The sequence below is a fragment of the Pantherophis guttatus genome, chromosome 1 (assembly GCF_059756535.1).
Source record: "Pantherophis guttatus breed Tessera chromosome 1, ASM5975653v1, whole genome shotgun sequence".
Classification (NCBI taxonomy): Eukaryota; Metazoa; Chordata; class Lepidosauria; order Squamata; family Colubridae; genus Pantherophis; species Pantherophis guttatus.
The window spans coordinates 179,296,189-179,313,790 of NC_142063.1; the positions used below are offsets into that span (position 1 = coordinate 179,296,189).

The window sequence follows — 17,602 nt, forward strand, 5'->3', positions numbered from 1 at the left end:
GCCATCTACTGATGTACACTTGGATGCTCTGGGTGTCATCAATGACAGTGGCTTTGACACTCACTAGACCCCAAACACCCTTTTTCCTGCTGGTGTACAATCTCTGGGTGATAGACTTGGGGTGGAAACCTCTCTACATTGTGAGGTGATTCTGTGATATTAGCAGCTTCCACATCCTCCTTTAGCCAGCTTGCTAAATCAGCAAGGTATCTGATGACTGGGAGAGAATACATGTTGATGGCATGAATCTTGTTCTGATTCATGCCAAAGTATCCAGTCTGATACTTTGGTGGTACTTGGATGTTGCTGCCTTCCTTGCCTCCTCATCCTGGTTCCTATGTGACTTTGGGACACCAAAGTTCTTGTAATTGATCTATATGTCTGCTGTGCGACCATCTGGTAGTTCCATTCCATTAGTCTTAACTACTTTCCCTTTTGACCACTAGTTTAGTAGCTATGATCCCTGACAGGACTTTCCATGTTGTAGGGAGGCAGGTTATTGGCTGATAGTTAGACAGTGCTGCTCCAGGGGTGAAATGCTCCTGGTTTGGACCAGATCGCCCGATCTGGTAGCGATGGAGGCAGGTGGTTCGGAGAACTGGTAGCAAAAATCCCTGCCCCCCACCCCCATTGCCAAGCTGAGTCGTGCAATCATCAGAGGCTTTTTTTATTATTTTTAAAAGCATTTTTTCTACAACCTCTTTGGCCAAAAAAATGCTTTTAAAAGTAAAAAAAAAAAGAAGCCTCTGATGATCACGCAGCTCAGCTGGGATCATCAGAGGCTTCTAAAAGCATTCTTTCTACAGCCGAAGAGGTTATAGAAAAAATGTTTTTAAAAGGAAAAAAAGCCTCTGCCGATCAGGCAAGTCAGCTGGGATCGTCAGAGGCTTTAAAAAAAAAAAAGCTTCTGCCGATCAGGCAAGTCAGCTGGGATCGTCAGAGGCTTTAAAAGCATTTTTTTTACAACCTGTTCAGCCGAACAGGTTGTAGAAAAAATTGTTTTAAAAGTAAAAAAAAAAAAATTGGCCACACCCACTCAGTCATATTACGACCACCTCCACCAAGCCACACCCACAGAACCAGTAGTAACGAATTTTACATTTCACCACCGTGCTGCTCCCTTGTGTAAGGTGACCAGATTTTAACATTGGTAAAGCGGGACATTGTGGGCGTGGCTTATTTTGTGGGCGTGGCTAGCTGGTCATGTGACTGGGTGGGCGTGGCTAGCTGGTCATGTGACCGGGTGGCCTTGGCTATGTGTATAGGGTAAGGTGAACAGATTTTAACATTGGTAAGAAGGACACCATTGTGGGCGTGGCTTATTGTGTGGGCGTGGCTTGGAGGCCATGTGACTGGGTGGGCGTGGCTAGCTGGTCATGTGACCGGGTGGCCATGGCTATGTGTATAGAGACTACTCAGAGGGCTGAAAAGTCATTTCTGACAGGTCCTCGCACTTTTGACTGGTCCTCACACTTATGACCATCCTCACATTTATGCCCGTGCAGCATTCTTAACAACCATGTCACTCATTTCACAACAGCTTCTCTTCACCATGATGACAAGATAGGGCAAAAGTAAAATGTGAGGACAGTCGTAAATTCGAGGACTGGTCAAAAGTGCAAGGACCAGTCAAAAATAACTTTTTCAGCCCTCTGAGTAGTCCATATGCACAAAAGGACTAACCAGAGGGCTGAAAAAAGTCATTTCTGACAGGTCCTCGCACTTTTGACTGGTCCTCACATTTATGACCATCCTCACATTTATGCCCATGCAGCATCCTTAACAACCATGTCACTCATTTCACAACTGCTTCTCTTCACCATGGTGATAAGATAGGGCAAAAAACGTAAAATGTGAAGACAGTTGTAAGTTCGAGGACTGGTCAAAAGTGCGAGGACCAGTCAAAAATAACTTTTTCAGCCCTCTGAGTAGTCCATATGCATAAAAGGATACAGCAATAGAGAGAGGGATGAAGGAAGGGAAGGGAAATTAGAGTAGGAGTGAGGGTAAGAGTGGGAGGAAGAGAGGAGGAGAAGGAGAAAGGAAGAGGAAGTAGGGAGGAGAAGAAGAGGGTGGGGGGAAGAGAAAGTAAGAAGGAAAGAAAAGAGAGGTGGTAGGTTTGAGGAGAAAGATTGCTGTACAATAAAAAAGATGAAAGGGAAGAAAGCCAACCCCAAACAAATATAAAGATATTAAGATAAAGAATGAATGGTTAAACTTTAAAGAATAAAAGAGAACAAATATGAATAAATAGCAGTAATTAGAAACACACATACAAACATACAATTTATTTTTTTTGAACAGAGTATTTGGCCGGTTCACAAATTTAAACAATGTTTAGTCACTTCAATTAAATTTACAATTTCTATATTTCCTTTTTGCCATATTTATTCCTCATCTATTTTTTTAAAAAAACCAATATTACCCTTCATCCTCATCTCTAATCTTAATCAAATTCAATTTTTCCCTTCTATTCTATATTATACCCCTTCCCATTGTCATCTATTTTTATATCCATCCTCACATTGTTTAATTATGTAATTATGTAATACAGTTGTTTAATACAAATTCAACATTTTAATATAAATCAATTAGTTATAAAACTATCTTTTTTGTATATTAATCAATATGAACATGAATATTCCAATTATTTCCATGCAATCCAATTTCTTACAAATCAATTAATTATATTTACCAATAATAATAAACCAAATAATTTCCCCCATATATTCCTCTGAACCACAACTTAACCATTTCTGCTTTCAACACAATATACAATTAATAGTATCTGAATTATTACAATTCCCTAGTTAAATACAGCTTTTTTTTCTTTTGTGTTTTAAAATCTTGAACTCTCCTCCTAAATTTCCCATTGTTTGCAGTTTTTCACCTACTTTTTTTGGGGAGGAAAAATAAAAATAAAAATAAATATCTCTCTGCCTCATTTTGTCACGTTGCACCAAAGATCCTGGTTTCGGTTTCGTTTCTGCAGCTTAGCTAGGGGGAAAAAAAACTGCTTCAGGAACTCTTTACACTGATTGCCTTTGAAGCCCCGGGCAAGAGTTTAAACAGTTTTTTTTTCTTCTAGCCATCAGCTGGGGCTCAAGAGGCAGTGGGACTCAGGAGGCAGAATGAAAAATCGGGACTTTTTTGAAACGCCGCAGGACGCGGGACAAATTGCTAAAAATCGGGACTGTCCCGCCAAAAGCGGGACGTCTGGTCACCTTACCCTTGTGGGGACTTTCATGATCAGCATTGTTCTTCCTTGGGTTAGCCAGTCTGGTTTGGAGCCTGCATCTGATACATCTGTATTGCTATATGTTCATATATTGCTGTTAGTTTCTTAGGTGTCTGGGCCTAAGAAACTAACAGGCCAGATGCCTGTTAGTGTTCTTGACCTACTGTTGTGTGTGTGCTAATGGTGACTGATTCCTGTTCTGGGAGATTATTATGGCTTGCTTTTAAGTCCTGCAGCCATTTTGCTCTGCTATTATATGTCTTCTCTTTCTCCCATATGTTCTTCCAGTACTGTTCAGTTTCTGCTGCTTTGTTTTGTTTTGTTTTTGCAAAAAGTTTTTTATTTTTTAAACAAAAACAACATAAAAACATCATCCTTCCAAACAATTCAGACAGTGTTTCGATCAGTTAAAATCAAAATCGGTGCTCTCAAAATTTTCAAAATCTCAATATATGACAAATATTCTTTCCTCTAACAAAAAACAAGTGTTTACACATTTTATCCAAATTTCATTTCATATATAATATTTCATCTCCATGCTTTATTATCTATCCATTGATAAAATAGCTCCCATATCAAATAATATTTTTTATCTTCCTGTTCTCTTATTTCAAATGTCAATCTACTCATTTCAGCACAGTCCAACATTTTCTTAATAATTTCTTCATCAGTAATTATCTTCTCTCCTTTCCAATTTTTTGCAAATACAGTTTTAGCCGCTGTTAAAATATTCACAATTAAATATTGCAATTCTTTTGTATTCTTTAATAAAGAATTGCAATTCTTTATTAAATGTCTCTGGTAAGATCCCTAATAAAAATATCTCTGATTTAAGGTCAATATGTCTCTGTCATTTTTTCTAACCACGTGTGTATCTTAGTCCAAAATCTCCTTGCTGCTATGCATGTCCACCATATATGGTAATAAGATCCTGGGGTCTGATGACACTTCCAGCACTTCTCTGATTTGTTCTTGAACATTCTGGCTATCCTCATCGGGGGTAAATGCCACCTGTAAAACATTGTATACAAATTCTCCTTATATGCTGTAGACATTATATGTGACCACAATTTTTGCCATTTCTCTAAATCAATACCATAACCAAAATTTTTCCCCCACGCTATCATCGATTCTTTAACTTGCTCTTCTTCCAATTTTACCTCTAGCAAATATCCATATAACTTTTTAATTACATGGTCATCAGAACCCATTAATATCTTATCTAAAGTAGTCCCTTTTCATCCAATAATTCACTATATCTAACAATTTGTTCCTCTTTGAATATCACTGGATATGAAAAAGCTTCAATTGTAGATACCCAGACTAGAATCTTCAAGTAATGATATTTTTTAATCCTCTCCCAATTCAAAAATAAAGCTTCACGTATCTGATGTCTTCTAAAATACCCCTGTATTTTAGTTCCTTTGTACATAAAAAGGCATGCCACCCCATCAACAAATCATGTCCCTCCAAATTCAATAATCTAGTGTTTTTCAATGTTATCCATTCTTTAATCCACATTAAACTAGCTGCTTGATAATGTATTTCAAAGTTAGGTAGACCAAAACCATCCCTCATTTTAGCATCTTGTAACAGCTTAAGTTTTATTCTTGCCTTCTTTCTCTGCCAAATGCATTTCAACACCATTTTATTCAAATCTACAAAAAATTCCTTACCCAACTTTATTGGAATTGTCTGAAAAAGATACAAAATTCTAGGTAAAATATTCATCTTAATAGTTGCAATTCTACCAATCAAAGATAACTGCAAATTTCCCCATTTCACCAAATCTTGTCCTATCTGTTGCTTAAGCTTATTATAATTATTTTCTTTAAATGAACTACACCTCGTTGTCAATTGTATCCCCAAATATTTTACCTTGTTTGTGACCTGCATCTTTGAAATCTCCATCAATTCTTCTTTTTGTTTTTTTAACATATTTTTAGTCATTATTTTGTCTTTTCTTTATTAATTTTCAAACCAGCAACTTCCCCAAAGTCTCCAATGTTTTCTATCAGTTTATTTATTGATGCTAGTGGTTCTTCAATAATAAAGACCAGGTCATCTGCAAAAGCTTGTAATTTGTATTCTTCTTTTCGGATTTTCATACCTTTTACCTCTTTTTCTTCTCTAATATTTCTTTTTAAAACTTCCGGGGTCAATATAAACAACAATGGGGACAATGGGCATCCTTGTCAAGTACCTTTTTCTATCTCAATAAAGTCAGTCAATTCTCCATTGATCATTACCTTCGCCGTCTGTTTAGAATACATGGCTTCAATTGCCTGAATAAATTTCCTACCAAAGCCCATCTCTTCCATTTGTAGTGTCATAAATCGCCAGTTCACATTGTCAAATGCTTTTTGTGCGTCTAAAAATATCAAAGCCATCTGCTTTTCAGGATGCACTTCATAATATTCTAAAGTATCCAGAATTATTCTTATATTATCTCTAATTCGTCTTTTTGGAAGGAATCCATTTTGATCTGAATGTATAAAATTGTTCAAATATCTCTAAAGTCTTTCTGCCAATATGGAAGCAAAAATTTTATAATCTGAATTTAGCAAGGATATAGGACTATAGTTTTTGATTTGTTGTGGGTCTGTATCTTCTTTATGAATCAATGTGATATAAGCCTCAGTCCATGATTTAAGTATTTCCTTTTTTGTCATTACTTCATTCATAACTTCCAATAACGGGAGACTTAAGGATTCTTGTAGCATCCTACAATTCAATCGGCAGATCATCTGGTCCTAGTGCCTTTCCATTATTCTGCTTCTTGATTGCCTCTGTTAATTCCATCATCATTATGCTCCTTTCCAACATCTCCTCAACATCTTTAGAAATCTGAGATAAATTTGCTTTTTGTAAGTACCTTGTCACTTTTTCCTCCTCTATTGTCTCTCTTTTATAAAGTTGTCTATAATATTCTTGTATTATTTTCCCCATCTCTTTATTTCCAAATTTACATTGTCCTTGGTCATCAAGTAATTGTATTATTTTCCTTGATTCTCTATCCTTTTTCAATTTATATGCTAGCCATCTTCCTGGCTTATTCGCATTTTCAAAGTAGTTCTGTTTGGTGATTCTTATTTTTTGAGCTAGTTCTTCCTTTTCCAGCAGGTCTATTTTATGTTTTATTATATCCATTTTAATTTTAACATCTTTCTTATATGGATCTTTCTGGAGTTCCTTTTCACATCTTTTATAATCGTCGGTCAATATTTTAAAGGTTTGTCTTTTCTTCCCATTTCTTTTCCTTGTATAGTCTATAATTAATCCTCTAGCATAGGCCTTCATTGTATCCCAATGATTTTGTATCTTCTTTCTTTCTTATTTTCTTTCTTATTTCCTTTAAAAAAATCCAACTCTCTTTCCATTTTCTGTACAAAATCTTTCTCTTTTAATATTGTATTATTTAAAGTCCATCTAGCTCTTCCTTTCCCCCCTTTCCAAATAGCAGTCACAGGATTATGGTCTGCCCACAAATTTGTTTCTATCTTCACTTGTTCAATATTTAAAATCAAGTCCATTGTTGTCCATATCATATCAAGTCTGGACCAAGATGAATGTATCAGAATAAAAAGTATATTGTCTATTTTGCCCATTTCTCTCCCTCCATATATCTTTCAGATTTATTTCCTCTACCATTTTAAAGAAGGATCTCGGTAGTATCTTTTTAGTGTGTCTTATTATTTTGTGTGTTTTATAGTCCAATTTTTCATCCATGATTCCATTAAAATCTCCCATTATACATATATTGTCATAGTCCATTTCAATTATTTTGTTGTGTAATTTTCTATAAAAGTCACTTTGGTTATTATTTGGAGCATATATTGCTACCAAAAGTAGTTTCATGTTATTATCAATTATTTCCACCATCAAAATTCTACCTTTGGAATCTGCATACTTCTGCTCTGCTGCTATTATATTTCTAATATATAGAGCAACTCCTCTCTTTTTGCTTTGTGACAAGGATAAAAAAGTTTTTCCAAGTTTTGGTTGAATCAATAATTGTTCATGCTGTTTTTTAATAGGTACTTCCTGTAAACAAATTATATCAAATTTTAATTTCTCTAATTTATGAAATACTTTTCTTCTTTTATTGGCCGAATTAAGTCCATTTACATTTCTTGAAATTAATTTTCTTTTTTCCACATTCATACTTTATATGTAAGTTTTGTTGCTCTAGTCAATCTAACTTCATGTTCTTCCTTATGTTCCACAACCCTGCCAACAGCACCTTCTGTTGATTCAAGCATTGCCAATTCTTCTTCTGTAAATTTTATTAGAACTACTGTAGGTTGGGTTTCAACTTCCAGTTCTGCTTCTTTCTCTTTAAAGAATTCATCATAAAAAGCTCTCGCTTTATCAATTGTATTCAATCTGTATCTTTGAAGTTGCCATGTTAAACCTAATCCTTCTGGGATTAACCATCTATAATTAATTCCTTTTTGCATTAGAATTTTAGTCAAAAATTGGTATCCTCTTCTCAACTCTCTCACTTTTCTTGGTATTTGTTTCAGAACTATCACTTCTTTCCCCTTATCTTTCAAAGTCTTTTCTCTGGCTGCCTGGAGAATTTGTGCTTTAATCAATTTCTTTGTAAATCTTATATGTACTTCTCGTGGCAGTTTATTACGTATTGCATATTGCAAACTCGATAAATCTCATCAATCCCTTCCATCATCTTCTCTTTGGTAACTTCTAAAGCCTCGGCCAGCATTCCATTCATAATATCTGGCAGATTTTCCCCTTTTTCTTCTTCCATATTTTGGAATCTTAAGAAAAATTCTGCTTTGTCCATTTCCCATCTGATTAAAGCAGTCGTTTCTTGTTCAACTTCTCCCAATCTATTCTCTATTTCCTTCATTTTTTCTTTTTTTTGATGGTCTTTTTCTTCTAATTTTGCCAGTCTTTCTTCATATTTTGACATTGTTTGTTGAATGTTAACCACTTTTTCATCTGTTTTAAGCAGTTGTTGTTCCATCCTCTGAACTTTTTCATCTGTCTTCAATAGTTGTTGTTCCATCCTTTGTTGTTGTTGTTCCATCCTTTGAAGTGTTTGTATAATTGTTTCAGTCGATGATTCTTTCTCTTTCTCCTGTTGCAACATTGCTTGAATAGTACATTGACTTCCAGATGGTTACGAGGACGGTGTAGTCGCTGCTGCTCCCACTGTTGCTACTTTTCTACTCATTTTGTTAAATGTTCAAGCAATATCACTTTCAAAAAACATTTTTTTAAAAAAAGACCAGATAAAAGGGGGAGAAAATCAAAGGAGAGAAAAAAAGAAAAAATAGTTCTTCAGGTTCTTCCAAAACCCCAATCCTTTAGATGTTATCAAAAAAGAAAGAAGAAAGAAGAAAAATTGGTATAAGATAAAATAATAATAATAATAATAATAATAATAATAATAATAATAATAATAATAATATATAAAAATCCTCTTCTCAATAAAAAAGAATGGAAGAGGAAACAAAAAACAAAGAAGGAAAAAAAGTCAATATTAAATCAATAGTTCTTCAGGCTCTTGAGTGCCTTAATTCAATGGAGTTATATAAAAATCCTAAATCCAAAAATAAAAAAGTAAAGAAGGAAAAGAAATAAAGAAAAAATAGGTAATCCTTCAAGCACTTTTATATCCAGAGAGCATTCAGAGAGTGATTTTTTTTTCCTTTTCCTTTGTCCAAGCCACAATTAACAAGTAGAAAAAAAAGTAGCTACTCAAAAGAGATCAAAAGCCTTCCAGTATATTTCCAGGCTCCTTTTTCAATTAAGTCTAACAAGAGCACCTGTATAAACAATCAGTTGCTCTCCATTCTTATCACTCAAAACAGAGCCTCTTTATTATGGCTACGATATCTCTTTCTTCTGCTACTTGAATAAACATAAAAACAAAGTTTCTTATCCAGCAGATGGCAGCATTACACACTCTCCTGTCTCTCCTATTCTTTAAAAGTTCTTTTCATATACAATTAATCAAAAATTACCTTTAAAAAAAAAAAAGAAAGGCTCCAGTCCAAATAGTTCAATCAATATCAATCTAAAAAAAATCTAATTTTAAAAAATTCCCAATACTGCTCTTTTTCCCTTCAGTCCAGTCCGGTTAAAGTCAATAATAAAGTCAAAGCAATTTCCACGTCTTTCAAATTGTATACTTGGGTAAAAAAAAAAACCTAAATCCAAATAGATTCTCAGCATTTTCTCAATCTCCAAATCATTCATCTCTTAGGGTGTTCTTTGTATTGTTTTTTAAAAAAAGTCTCTCACCGATCATTCCCTGTCATTCCTTCTTCCTCCTTCTGAAGCTGTCACAGCCTTGGCAGCTTAATGGCAGCGGCTACTCCGCCGCTGGAAAAAGGGCTCTCCTGGGTCGACCAGGGACTTTGCAGTGTCCCTGGGATCCACAGAACATGCCCTCCACTATGACAATCAAAACAAGACTGTGGGGTCCAAAATGGACTGTCCAGCAGCAGGGCTATCGGCGGAATTTCTGGAGCCGCAGAAATTCTTGCTTGTCTCGCCGCAACATCAACTTCTGGTTCTCCTGTTGGCTTTGTTGTACTGTGCTATTGCAGTGCATTGGGATTTATTTATTTAGTGTATGGTGATGTTACATTAATACCCAGGGGATTACAGCATTAGTACCAGTGGTGGGTTGCTGCCGGTTCTGTCCAGTCCTTGCAAACCAGTAGTAAAAGCGGTGGGAGGCTCTGCCCGCCCGGACATCATAATGGACAATCTGAGCAAAGCAAGCATGCATGCGCACTCCCATTGTGAACCGGTAGTAAAGGTAAGTAGAACCCACCCCTGATTAGTACGAAGTAGTTGTTTGGCTGCCAACATTTGCTAATCTGTTCAGTTCATGCTCATACACTATCAGAGTGCAGGAGACAGATTAGATTCGCAGTGCACCAGAGGAGGTGGACTAGCTCCACACTCAGTGGCATTCTCCACACTCTGCAGCATTCTAAATATTTAGTTGCCTCCACAATTTTCAAATGGAACAAGTTTGGCACAAACAGGACTCATTCAAGAGCTTATCCCAATGGTCACTCTGATTAAGCTCCAGAGATCCTTTGTGGAGATGGGACCAGAAGGACAATCATCACTGCAGCCCTCCACCAATCTGGGCTTTCTGGCAGAGTGGCTAGACAGAAGCCTCTCCTCAGTGAAAAACACATGAAAGCCTGCTTGGAGTTTGCAAAAAAAAAGCACCTGACAGATTCTCAGATTGTGAGGAACAAGATTTTCTGGTCTGATGAAACCAAGATTGAACTGTTTGGCCTCAATTCTAAATGTTATGTCTGGAGGAAATCATCTTCCCAATACCATCCCAACAGTGAAGTATGGTAGTGGCAGCATCATGCTGTGGGGGTGTTTTTCAGCAGTAGAGACTGGAAGACTGGGTCAGGGTTGAGGGAAAGCTGAATGGAGCAAAGTACAGGGATATCCTCAATGAAAACCTCTTGCACAGAGCTCAGGACCTCAGACTGGGCTGAAGATTCATTTTCCAACATGACAACGATCCTAAGCACACAACCAAGACAACACAGGAGTGGCTTAGGGACATCTCTGTGAATGTCCTAGAATGCAAGGAAGAATGGCAGAAAATCCCCCAATCCAAGTGTGCAAAGCTTGTTGTGTCATACCCCAAATGACTCAAGGCTGTAAATATTGCCAAAAGTGCTTCAACAAAGTACTGTGCAAAGGATCTGAATACTTATGCCAATAAAATATTTCAGTTTTTCCTTTTTAATAAATTTGCAGATATTTCTAAAATTCTGTTTTCACTTTGTCATTATGGGATACTGTGTGTAGATTAATGAGAAAAAGTGAATTTCAACAACTGCAGAAACAGACTGCAGCATAACAAAAACAAAAGTGAAGGGGGTCTGAATACTTTCTGAATGCACTATATAATAATGGTATTATTTGATTTGAAGGCAGAGCACTCCAGCTCTTTTCTTTGTCTATTGTAGAGTGTTCTGCCTATGAGAGCAATAATAGAAATATTCGAATGTTTTCAGTGTTGAAATTAATAGCAGCAAATAATAGAGTTAGAGGTAGCAATTTAAGCTATTAAATAATTTAAGTCCTGCTCAGTGCATGAATGCAAATTAAAACACCCCAGCCTTCCATTTCAAATTCATCCAGTGTGTTCACATCAGTGGTGGGATTCAAATTTTTTTACTACCGGTTCTGTGGGCGTGGCATGGCTTGGTGGGCATGGCTTGTAGACATGGCAGAGGAAGGATACTGTAAAATCTTCATTCCCACCCCATTCTAGGGGAAGGATACTGTAAAATCTCCATTCCTTTCCCACTCCAGGGGAAGGTTACTGCAAAATCCCCATTTCCTCCTGATCAGCTGGGACTCAGGAGGCAGACAATTGATGGGGGCAGGGCCAGTCAGAGGTTGTATTTACCAGTTGTCCAAACTACTCAAAATTTCTGCTATTGGTTCTCCAGAACTGGCCAGAACCTGCTGAATACCACCTCTGGTTCACATCACTCTCTCTCTAGATGTTTGGTTCCATTTTCTTACTGTTAGAATATCTTCATTAATATTTAATTAATGATCCAATCTGCAGTCAGTGAATGATGGAGAATTTTTTTCTTTTAACATCCTTTTTGAAGAGTGCTTAATATTCCCTCCTTAGTCTTTTTTTCTCAAAACTAAACTTTCCCATTTTAGGTTGTGCTCTCCAGATCATGCTTCCAGTTTTCTGAATCTTTCTTTAACTGTTGTACCAGAAGGAGATGCAATATCAACGCAGAAGAAAATAAGGCAATTATATCCACTAATTGGAAACTATATTTCTAATTATATATATGAAAAACAGAGTTCTTGGATTTTGAATCAAGGACAGAGGAAATTAAAACCATCTATCCCATGTTGCCTAAAAGAAAGCTATAGTGAATTTTCCTGATGTGCTCTGGTTTTAGTGTTTATGCATTCTGAATAAAATTCCAAGTTTCAGATCATTTTGCATCATTGCCTGCCCATAAAAACCCTTCTTCATCTTCCAGAAGTAAAGAATGGATCTTACTAAACTGACCAAATGTTAATTATTGCTGAGAATACCTAGTCTGTGATATTCATGTTTTCTTGGGAGAAGGCTTGGCTGCTAATAAATTGCATAAATCTGGAACATCTTCTTGACTCATCAAAAGTGCTCCATAGCTCTTCTCTAAGTGCCAACAACTTGTATTGATTAGAAAATTTAAATTATTTTAAAACACATTCGTGTTATATAGCTTATAGGTAATCCTCAACTTTGAACCTTTAGTTTAATGATTGTTCAAAGTTATGACAGTACTGAAAAAAGTGATTTATGACTGGTTCTTGCACTTACCATCACAGTATCCCCATGGTTCACATGATCAAAATTGGGCACTGGCAACTTCCTTTATTTCCTGATGTTTGAAATATCTCAGGATCATTTGATTGCCGTTTGCAACCTTCAGAGGGCTTCCAACAAGTAAAGTCAATGGGGGAAGCCAGATTTGCATAATGAACATATGATTTGCTTAATAACTGTAGCAAAAAGATCATAAAATTGGGCATAGCCCATTCAATAACCACATTACTACTGACAGAAGGTCTGGTTCCAATTGTGGTCATAAATTGAGGACTACCTGTATTTAGTCCATTTCCAGATTGATTCCAGAGTATAAATGTTGACTTTGTAAAGAATAGTGTATTTGTCCACTTTTGATATTTTCTCCCATAGCCTAAAAACAATGTTGAGACTTTTAGCAAAAAGCTCATGATATTTCTGTTTATATTTTAAATATTTCCTTTTGCAGCTGATAGATGTCTTTTTCTTCTTGTTCCTCTTTGCGGTGTGGATGGTGGCTTTTGGTGTAGCCAGACAAGGGATCCTACGAAAAAATGAACAGCGTTGGGAATGGATATTCCGATCAGTCATCTATGAGCCTTACCTTGCAATGTTTGGCCATTATCCTTCTGATATTGATGGTATCTATTGAAATAAAGTACTAATCAGTAAGGAGTTGATATAGTTGGGAAACAGATACACATATATTTCCTTTTGTCAGTGTTTGCTTGGGGGAGGGTAGAACTGAGTGTTCATTTTATTTCTCTCTGAAAAATTATAATTACGTTTGGTGTTAGTTTTGAATAATGAAAGCTAGAATGAAAATGATGTTAATAAATGTATAATTCAGAATGGCCTTTCATGCTTGATTTAGATGCTAATGTTACTGACAGAAAAAATGCCAAATGATGCTATTGGACTGCTTGTCTTTCCTTTTCATGAGATTTTAGGACTTCTACTCAATTTTTATTCTTTTTGACTGAAAAAAAAAATTATGATTCCTAGTCACTATATCTATTGTTGCTAGTGAATAAGTTGCTCCTGGTCTATACTCTGCTACATAGTGAAATAGAAAGAGGAACCAAAAATTCTCCATGCAAGTTCGTGCTCAGAATGCTGCTGTTCTTTTTTGTACCTTTCTTTGTTCTGAGTGAAGAGATTCAGCTACCTTGTCACTTCTATCATTAGGGAAACTATGGAGTGGCCAAAGCAAAGTTGCCCAGATAGTTGTGACAGATGTGACAGAGGGAAAAGGAAATGCTGGAGAATAATCATGGACCTAGAGCTGCAAACGATACAGGATTGAGAAAAGGCTACTCTGCACAAAGGAGTTTCGTTTCCTTCTGCCTTCACCTCTGAAGACAGCAGCTGAAATTACTCTAAACCAGAACACCTTGTGCCCTTGATCTTGGTTGCCTAAAGCTATACCTAGTTAGCATAGACATGATTAAGAAAGAGCTATGTTGGCAGACACTCCATAATTTTCTTCTTGGAGTAGATTAAAGTAACATTGTTTAAAATTTATCCCAAAAAACCAAACTCTACTCTTCTGATTGATAATGTTTCTGTTAAATCTGCCCCGGGTAGGTCCCATAGGAAAGAAAGACCCTCAAATGCATTTGGTTGAATGATAGGTTATTTTACTAAAGGATACTAGTTGCAACAAAGTCAGGCTAGAACTAGGTTTTTCCACATGAAAAAGTTACAAATTGTTCCCCTCATCCCAGCCCTCTTCCCATCATCTTCAGCCAATGAAGTGCCACATAAGTGTTTTGAGAAGCACTGAGATATTTGGGGTTGTCCGCATTCCACTGTCAGGGTGTATGGCCTTGAGTGATGGCACAAACTGGTTCCATGCATCTCTGGTCTTCATTACACTGTCATCCCCCTTCCATGCTTCTCATCGCATCCCCATACATGTTTATTGTCCATTTGTTCACCCCATGCCCCCCTCCACCTAACCTTTGATGACAGGATGCCAGAGAGATGCCAGCCAAAGATGGCAGATCTGACAGTTTCTTGCAGAAATAAGGATCCCAATATAAACCTGTTTTACCACTTTGCTGCAAACTCCATTTCTTTTGAAAGTGTGTGGTGGTGAAGGTGGTGAAGGTGGTGATGCATGTACAAAAGGAGCTGGGCATATATCATGATAGCATGCTAACTCATTTAATCACTCTTTGGATGCTGTTAAATATGGGGATTTATTTATTATATTTTCATCCTGCTTTTATTACTTTATAAAGGCAGTGAACATGCCTTATGTTTCTCCCTCCTATTTTCCCCATAACAGCAACTCTGTGAAGTGAATTGACAGGCTCAGTCATCCAGCCAACTTTCATGCCCAAGGCAGGACTAGAATTCACTGTCTCCTGGCTTCTGAATTAAATTCTTAATTGTTTACTATTTTTTCACTTTTCTTATCATGATTACTTTATTATATTTGCAGTTTTTCCTGTATCTTTTTAATAGCATTGTATTTTGTTGTAACCCTCAGGAATCTGAATGATTTGGTACAATTCACATTTAATATAAAATAATTATTGCTGTGTTTCTGATACTAAAATCATGTACTACAGTCAATAACTTAGTATCAAAATATATCAGTTCTTCTGACAATTTAATATTGTTTTCTGTTTCTTCCTTTTATAATAGGTACCACATACGATTTTGATAGCTGTACCTTCCTTGGAAATGAATCCAAGCCTCTGTGTGTAGAAGTGGATTCCAATAACCTCCCCCGTTTTCCTGAGTGGATTACTATTCCATTAGTGTGCATCTACATGCTGTCCACCAATATCCTCTTAGTTAATTTATTAATAGCCATGTTTGGGTATGTTTGGTTGGAATGCTTCCCACTTCCAAAAGTCAGCATTGCTGGCTTTTAAAGTCTTCCTCAAGCTGAGTTCCATTGCTCTTTAATTTATTTATTTGTTTATTTGTAAATGAATAAACTAGATTAGTTCATTCTAATTAGCTGGAAGTTTTGGCTGATATGGGAAGCATAATTTTGTTACTTTCATCTTTTTGCTGCTTAGTAATATTAGGACATAAATGGATCAATAGCAATGCAGTAATTTTAATTAATAAAGTAGTATCAAAAGTATCAAATTTCAAAATAAATCTCACTCAATTTTAAAATACTTGCCTCTCTCCTGTACTTTGTACAGAAATACCAAATTAAACAAGAAGAAACATAATAAAATTACATTTTAAAAAGTCCTAGATATAAACAGGACAACTTACTTTTAGCTTCTGATGTTTCCCTGGAAAGAACAATATATTTGAAACAAATACAACAGAATATTACAGACCTGAAGAAATATTATTAAGGCTTGCATTTGATATAGTAGGAAATTTATTCTTAGTAAGTGGAGTACTTCTATGCAAATTAAATGTGAACTACAAGATGTATCTATGCTAATATAATAAAATATATGGAAAAGGGGTTTGATATGAATTATATATGAAATACATAAAGCATTTTTTTGTTTCTGTTTCTTATTAATAAAACAATAATAATCATTTATTAAACTTGTATGCTACCCAACTCCCAACAACTCATAGCAAACAAAAATTAAATAATATCAACAAAGTATGGCAAGTGACTAGATGGAAAGAAACAAATAGTCTCATTTGCCTTTGTCAAAGACCTAGGTGAAAATTAGAACGTTAAAGCAGTAATTTTTTTAAAGAAAAGATTATGGGACTAATCTCATGTGTTAATTTTTCCTTTAGATATACTGTTGGATCAGTTCAGGAGAATAATGACCAAGTATGGAAGTTCCAGCGCTACTTCTTGGTTCAAGAATACTGCAGCCGATTAGCTATACCATTTCCATTTGTCATCTTTGCCTATATCTACATGGTGATGAGGAAACTTTTTAAATGCTGTTGTAAAAATGAATATAGAGAATCATCCATTTGCTGTAAGTTATTTTCATCAGATACTAAATGGTAGAAGGGGAAGCAAAATAAGATTTATTTTATTTTTTAAAAAAGATAAATTATGATTATTGCTATATTACCATGATGGCGAACCTATGTCACACGTGCCACAGGTGGCACACAGACCCATTTCTGCAGGCATGCGAGCCATTGCCCTAGGTCAGCTCCACCACACATGTGTCCACACCTCCCACCGACCAGCTGATTTACGGGTCTCTGCTGCACATGTGGGAGATGGGCATGCATGCCCATGCCGCCCCACCCAGGAGTCTCCATGCAGCACATTTTGGATGCTAGGTAAGTATAGGGCTCGCACAGAGGCTCTGGGAGGGCAAACAACAGGCCTACCGGAAGTCTGGAAACAAGCCGTTTCTGGCCTCCAGAAGGCGTCCAGAGGGCCGGGGGAGCCCATTTTCGCCCTCCTGGAGACTCCAGGAAAGCCTCCGGAGCCTGGGGAGGGCGAAAAATGAACCTAACAGAAGTCTGGAGGCTTCAGGGAGGCCTACTAGGCCCAAAATGGGGCATGGGGAGGATCGTGTGCTCATGCGCAGGGGGGAAAGGCAGCACAGGGGGTTGCGCGCAGGGGACGCAAGCACGTGCGTGCCCACGAGTGAACCAGTAGCGACGGGTTTTGAAACCCACCCCTGCTGTCTATGTTTATGTACATATCACCCAGCACTTTTTAAACTGAGAATGTCCTTGCCATTATTCAGTTATTAGAACACATAATTGTCACAACCTGCTTTGTTTAATTGGTTTATCAGCAAATTTGTCTTATTCAGGTATGGTGCCATTCTATACTAAATTTAGATCCCAAAGTGCTCCATCTTTTCAACTTTGACTTTTCTCCCGTTCCCTGATGATAAGTCTGATACATTCTTCCCCATGAATATTTACATAGATTTAGAAACTATAGCCATGATGACCTCATCAGTATATACAGATATTATAACAGAGTAGCAGAAAAGCACATAGTAACAAGAATGCTGTACTTAGTGTTCATTATTAAGGGGATGCATATTCTGTGATTATGTGATTAACATTTATTGGTGATGAATTTTATGTAAGAA

At 36.6% G+C, this 17,602-nt stretch overlaps 1 protein-coding gene and 1 long non-coding RNA gene across 2 annotated transcripts in view; one reads left to right on the top strand and one right to left on the bottom strand.

Annotated features, from left to right (window-relative positions):
* TRPM8 (transient receptor potential cation channel subfamily M member 8) overlaps nt 1–17,602 on the top strand; it is a 356,525-nt gene that overhangs the window by 316,092 nt on the left and 22,831 nt on the right. The window contains exons 19-21 of the mRNA XM_087887046.1: nt 13,054–13,225; nt 15,240–15,417; nt 16,323–16,513. Of these exons, the coding sequence (XP_087743172.1) occupies nt 13,054–13,225; nt 15,240–15,417; nt 16,323–16,513 (541 nt within the window). The remainder of the gene's footprint in view (nt 1–13,053; nt 13,226–15,239; nt 15,418–16,322; nt 16,514–17,602) is intronic.
* LOC148116643 (uncharacterized) lies at nt 2,276–8,386 on the bottom strand. Its single transcript, XR_015732008.1, has 2 exons — nt 5,117–8,386; nt 2,276–4,249 (listed from the first exon to the last, which is right to left on the bottom strand). It is a non-coding gene; the product is annotated as an uncharacterized LOC148116643 (long non-coding RNA).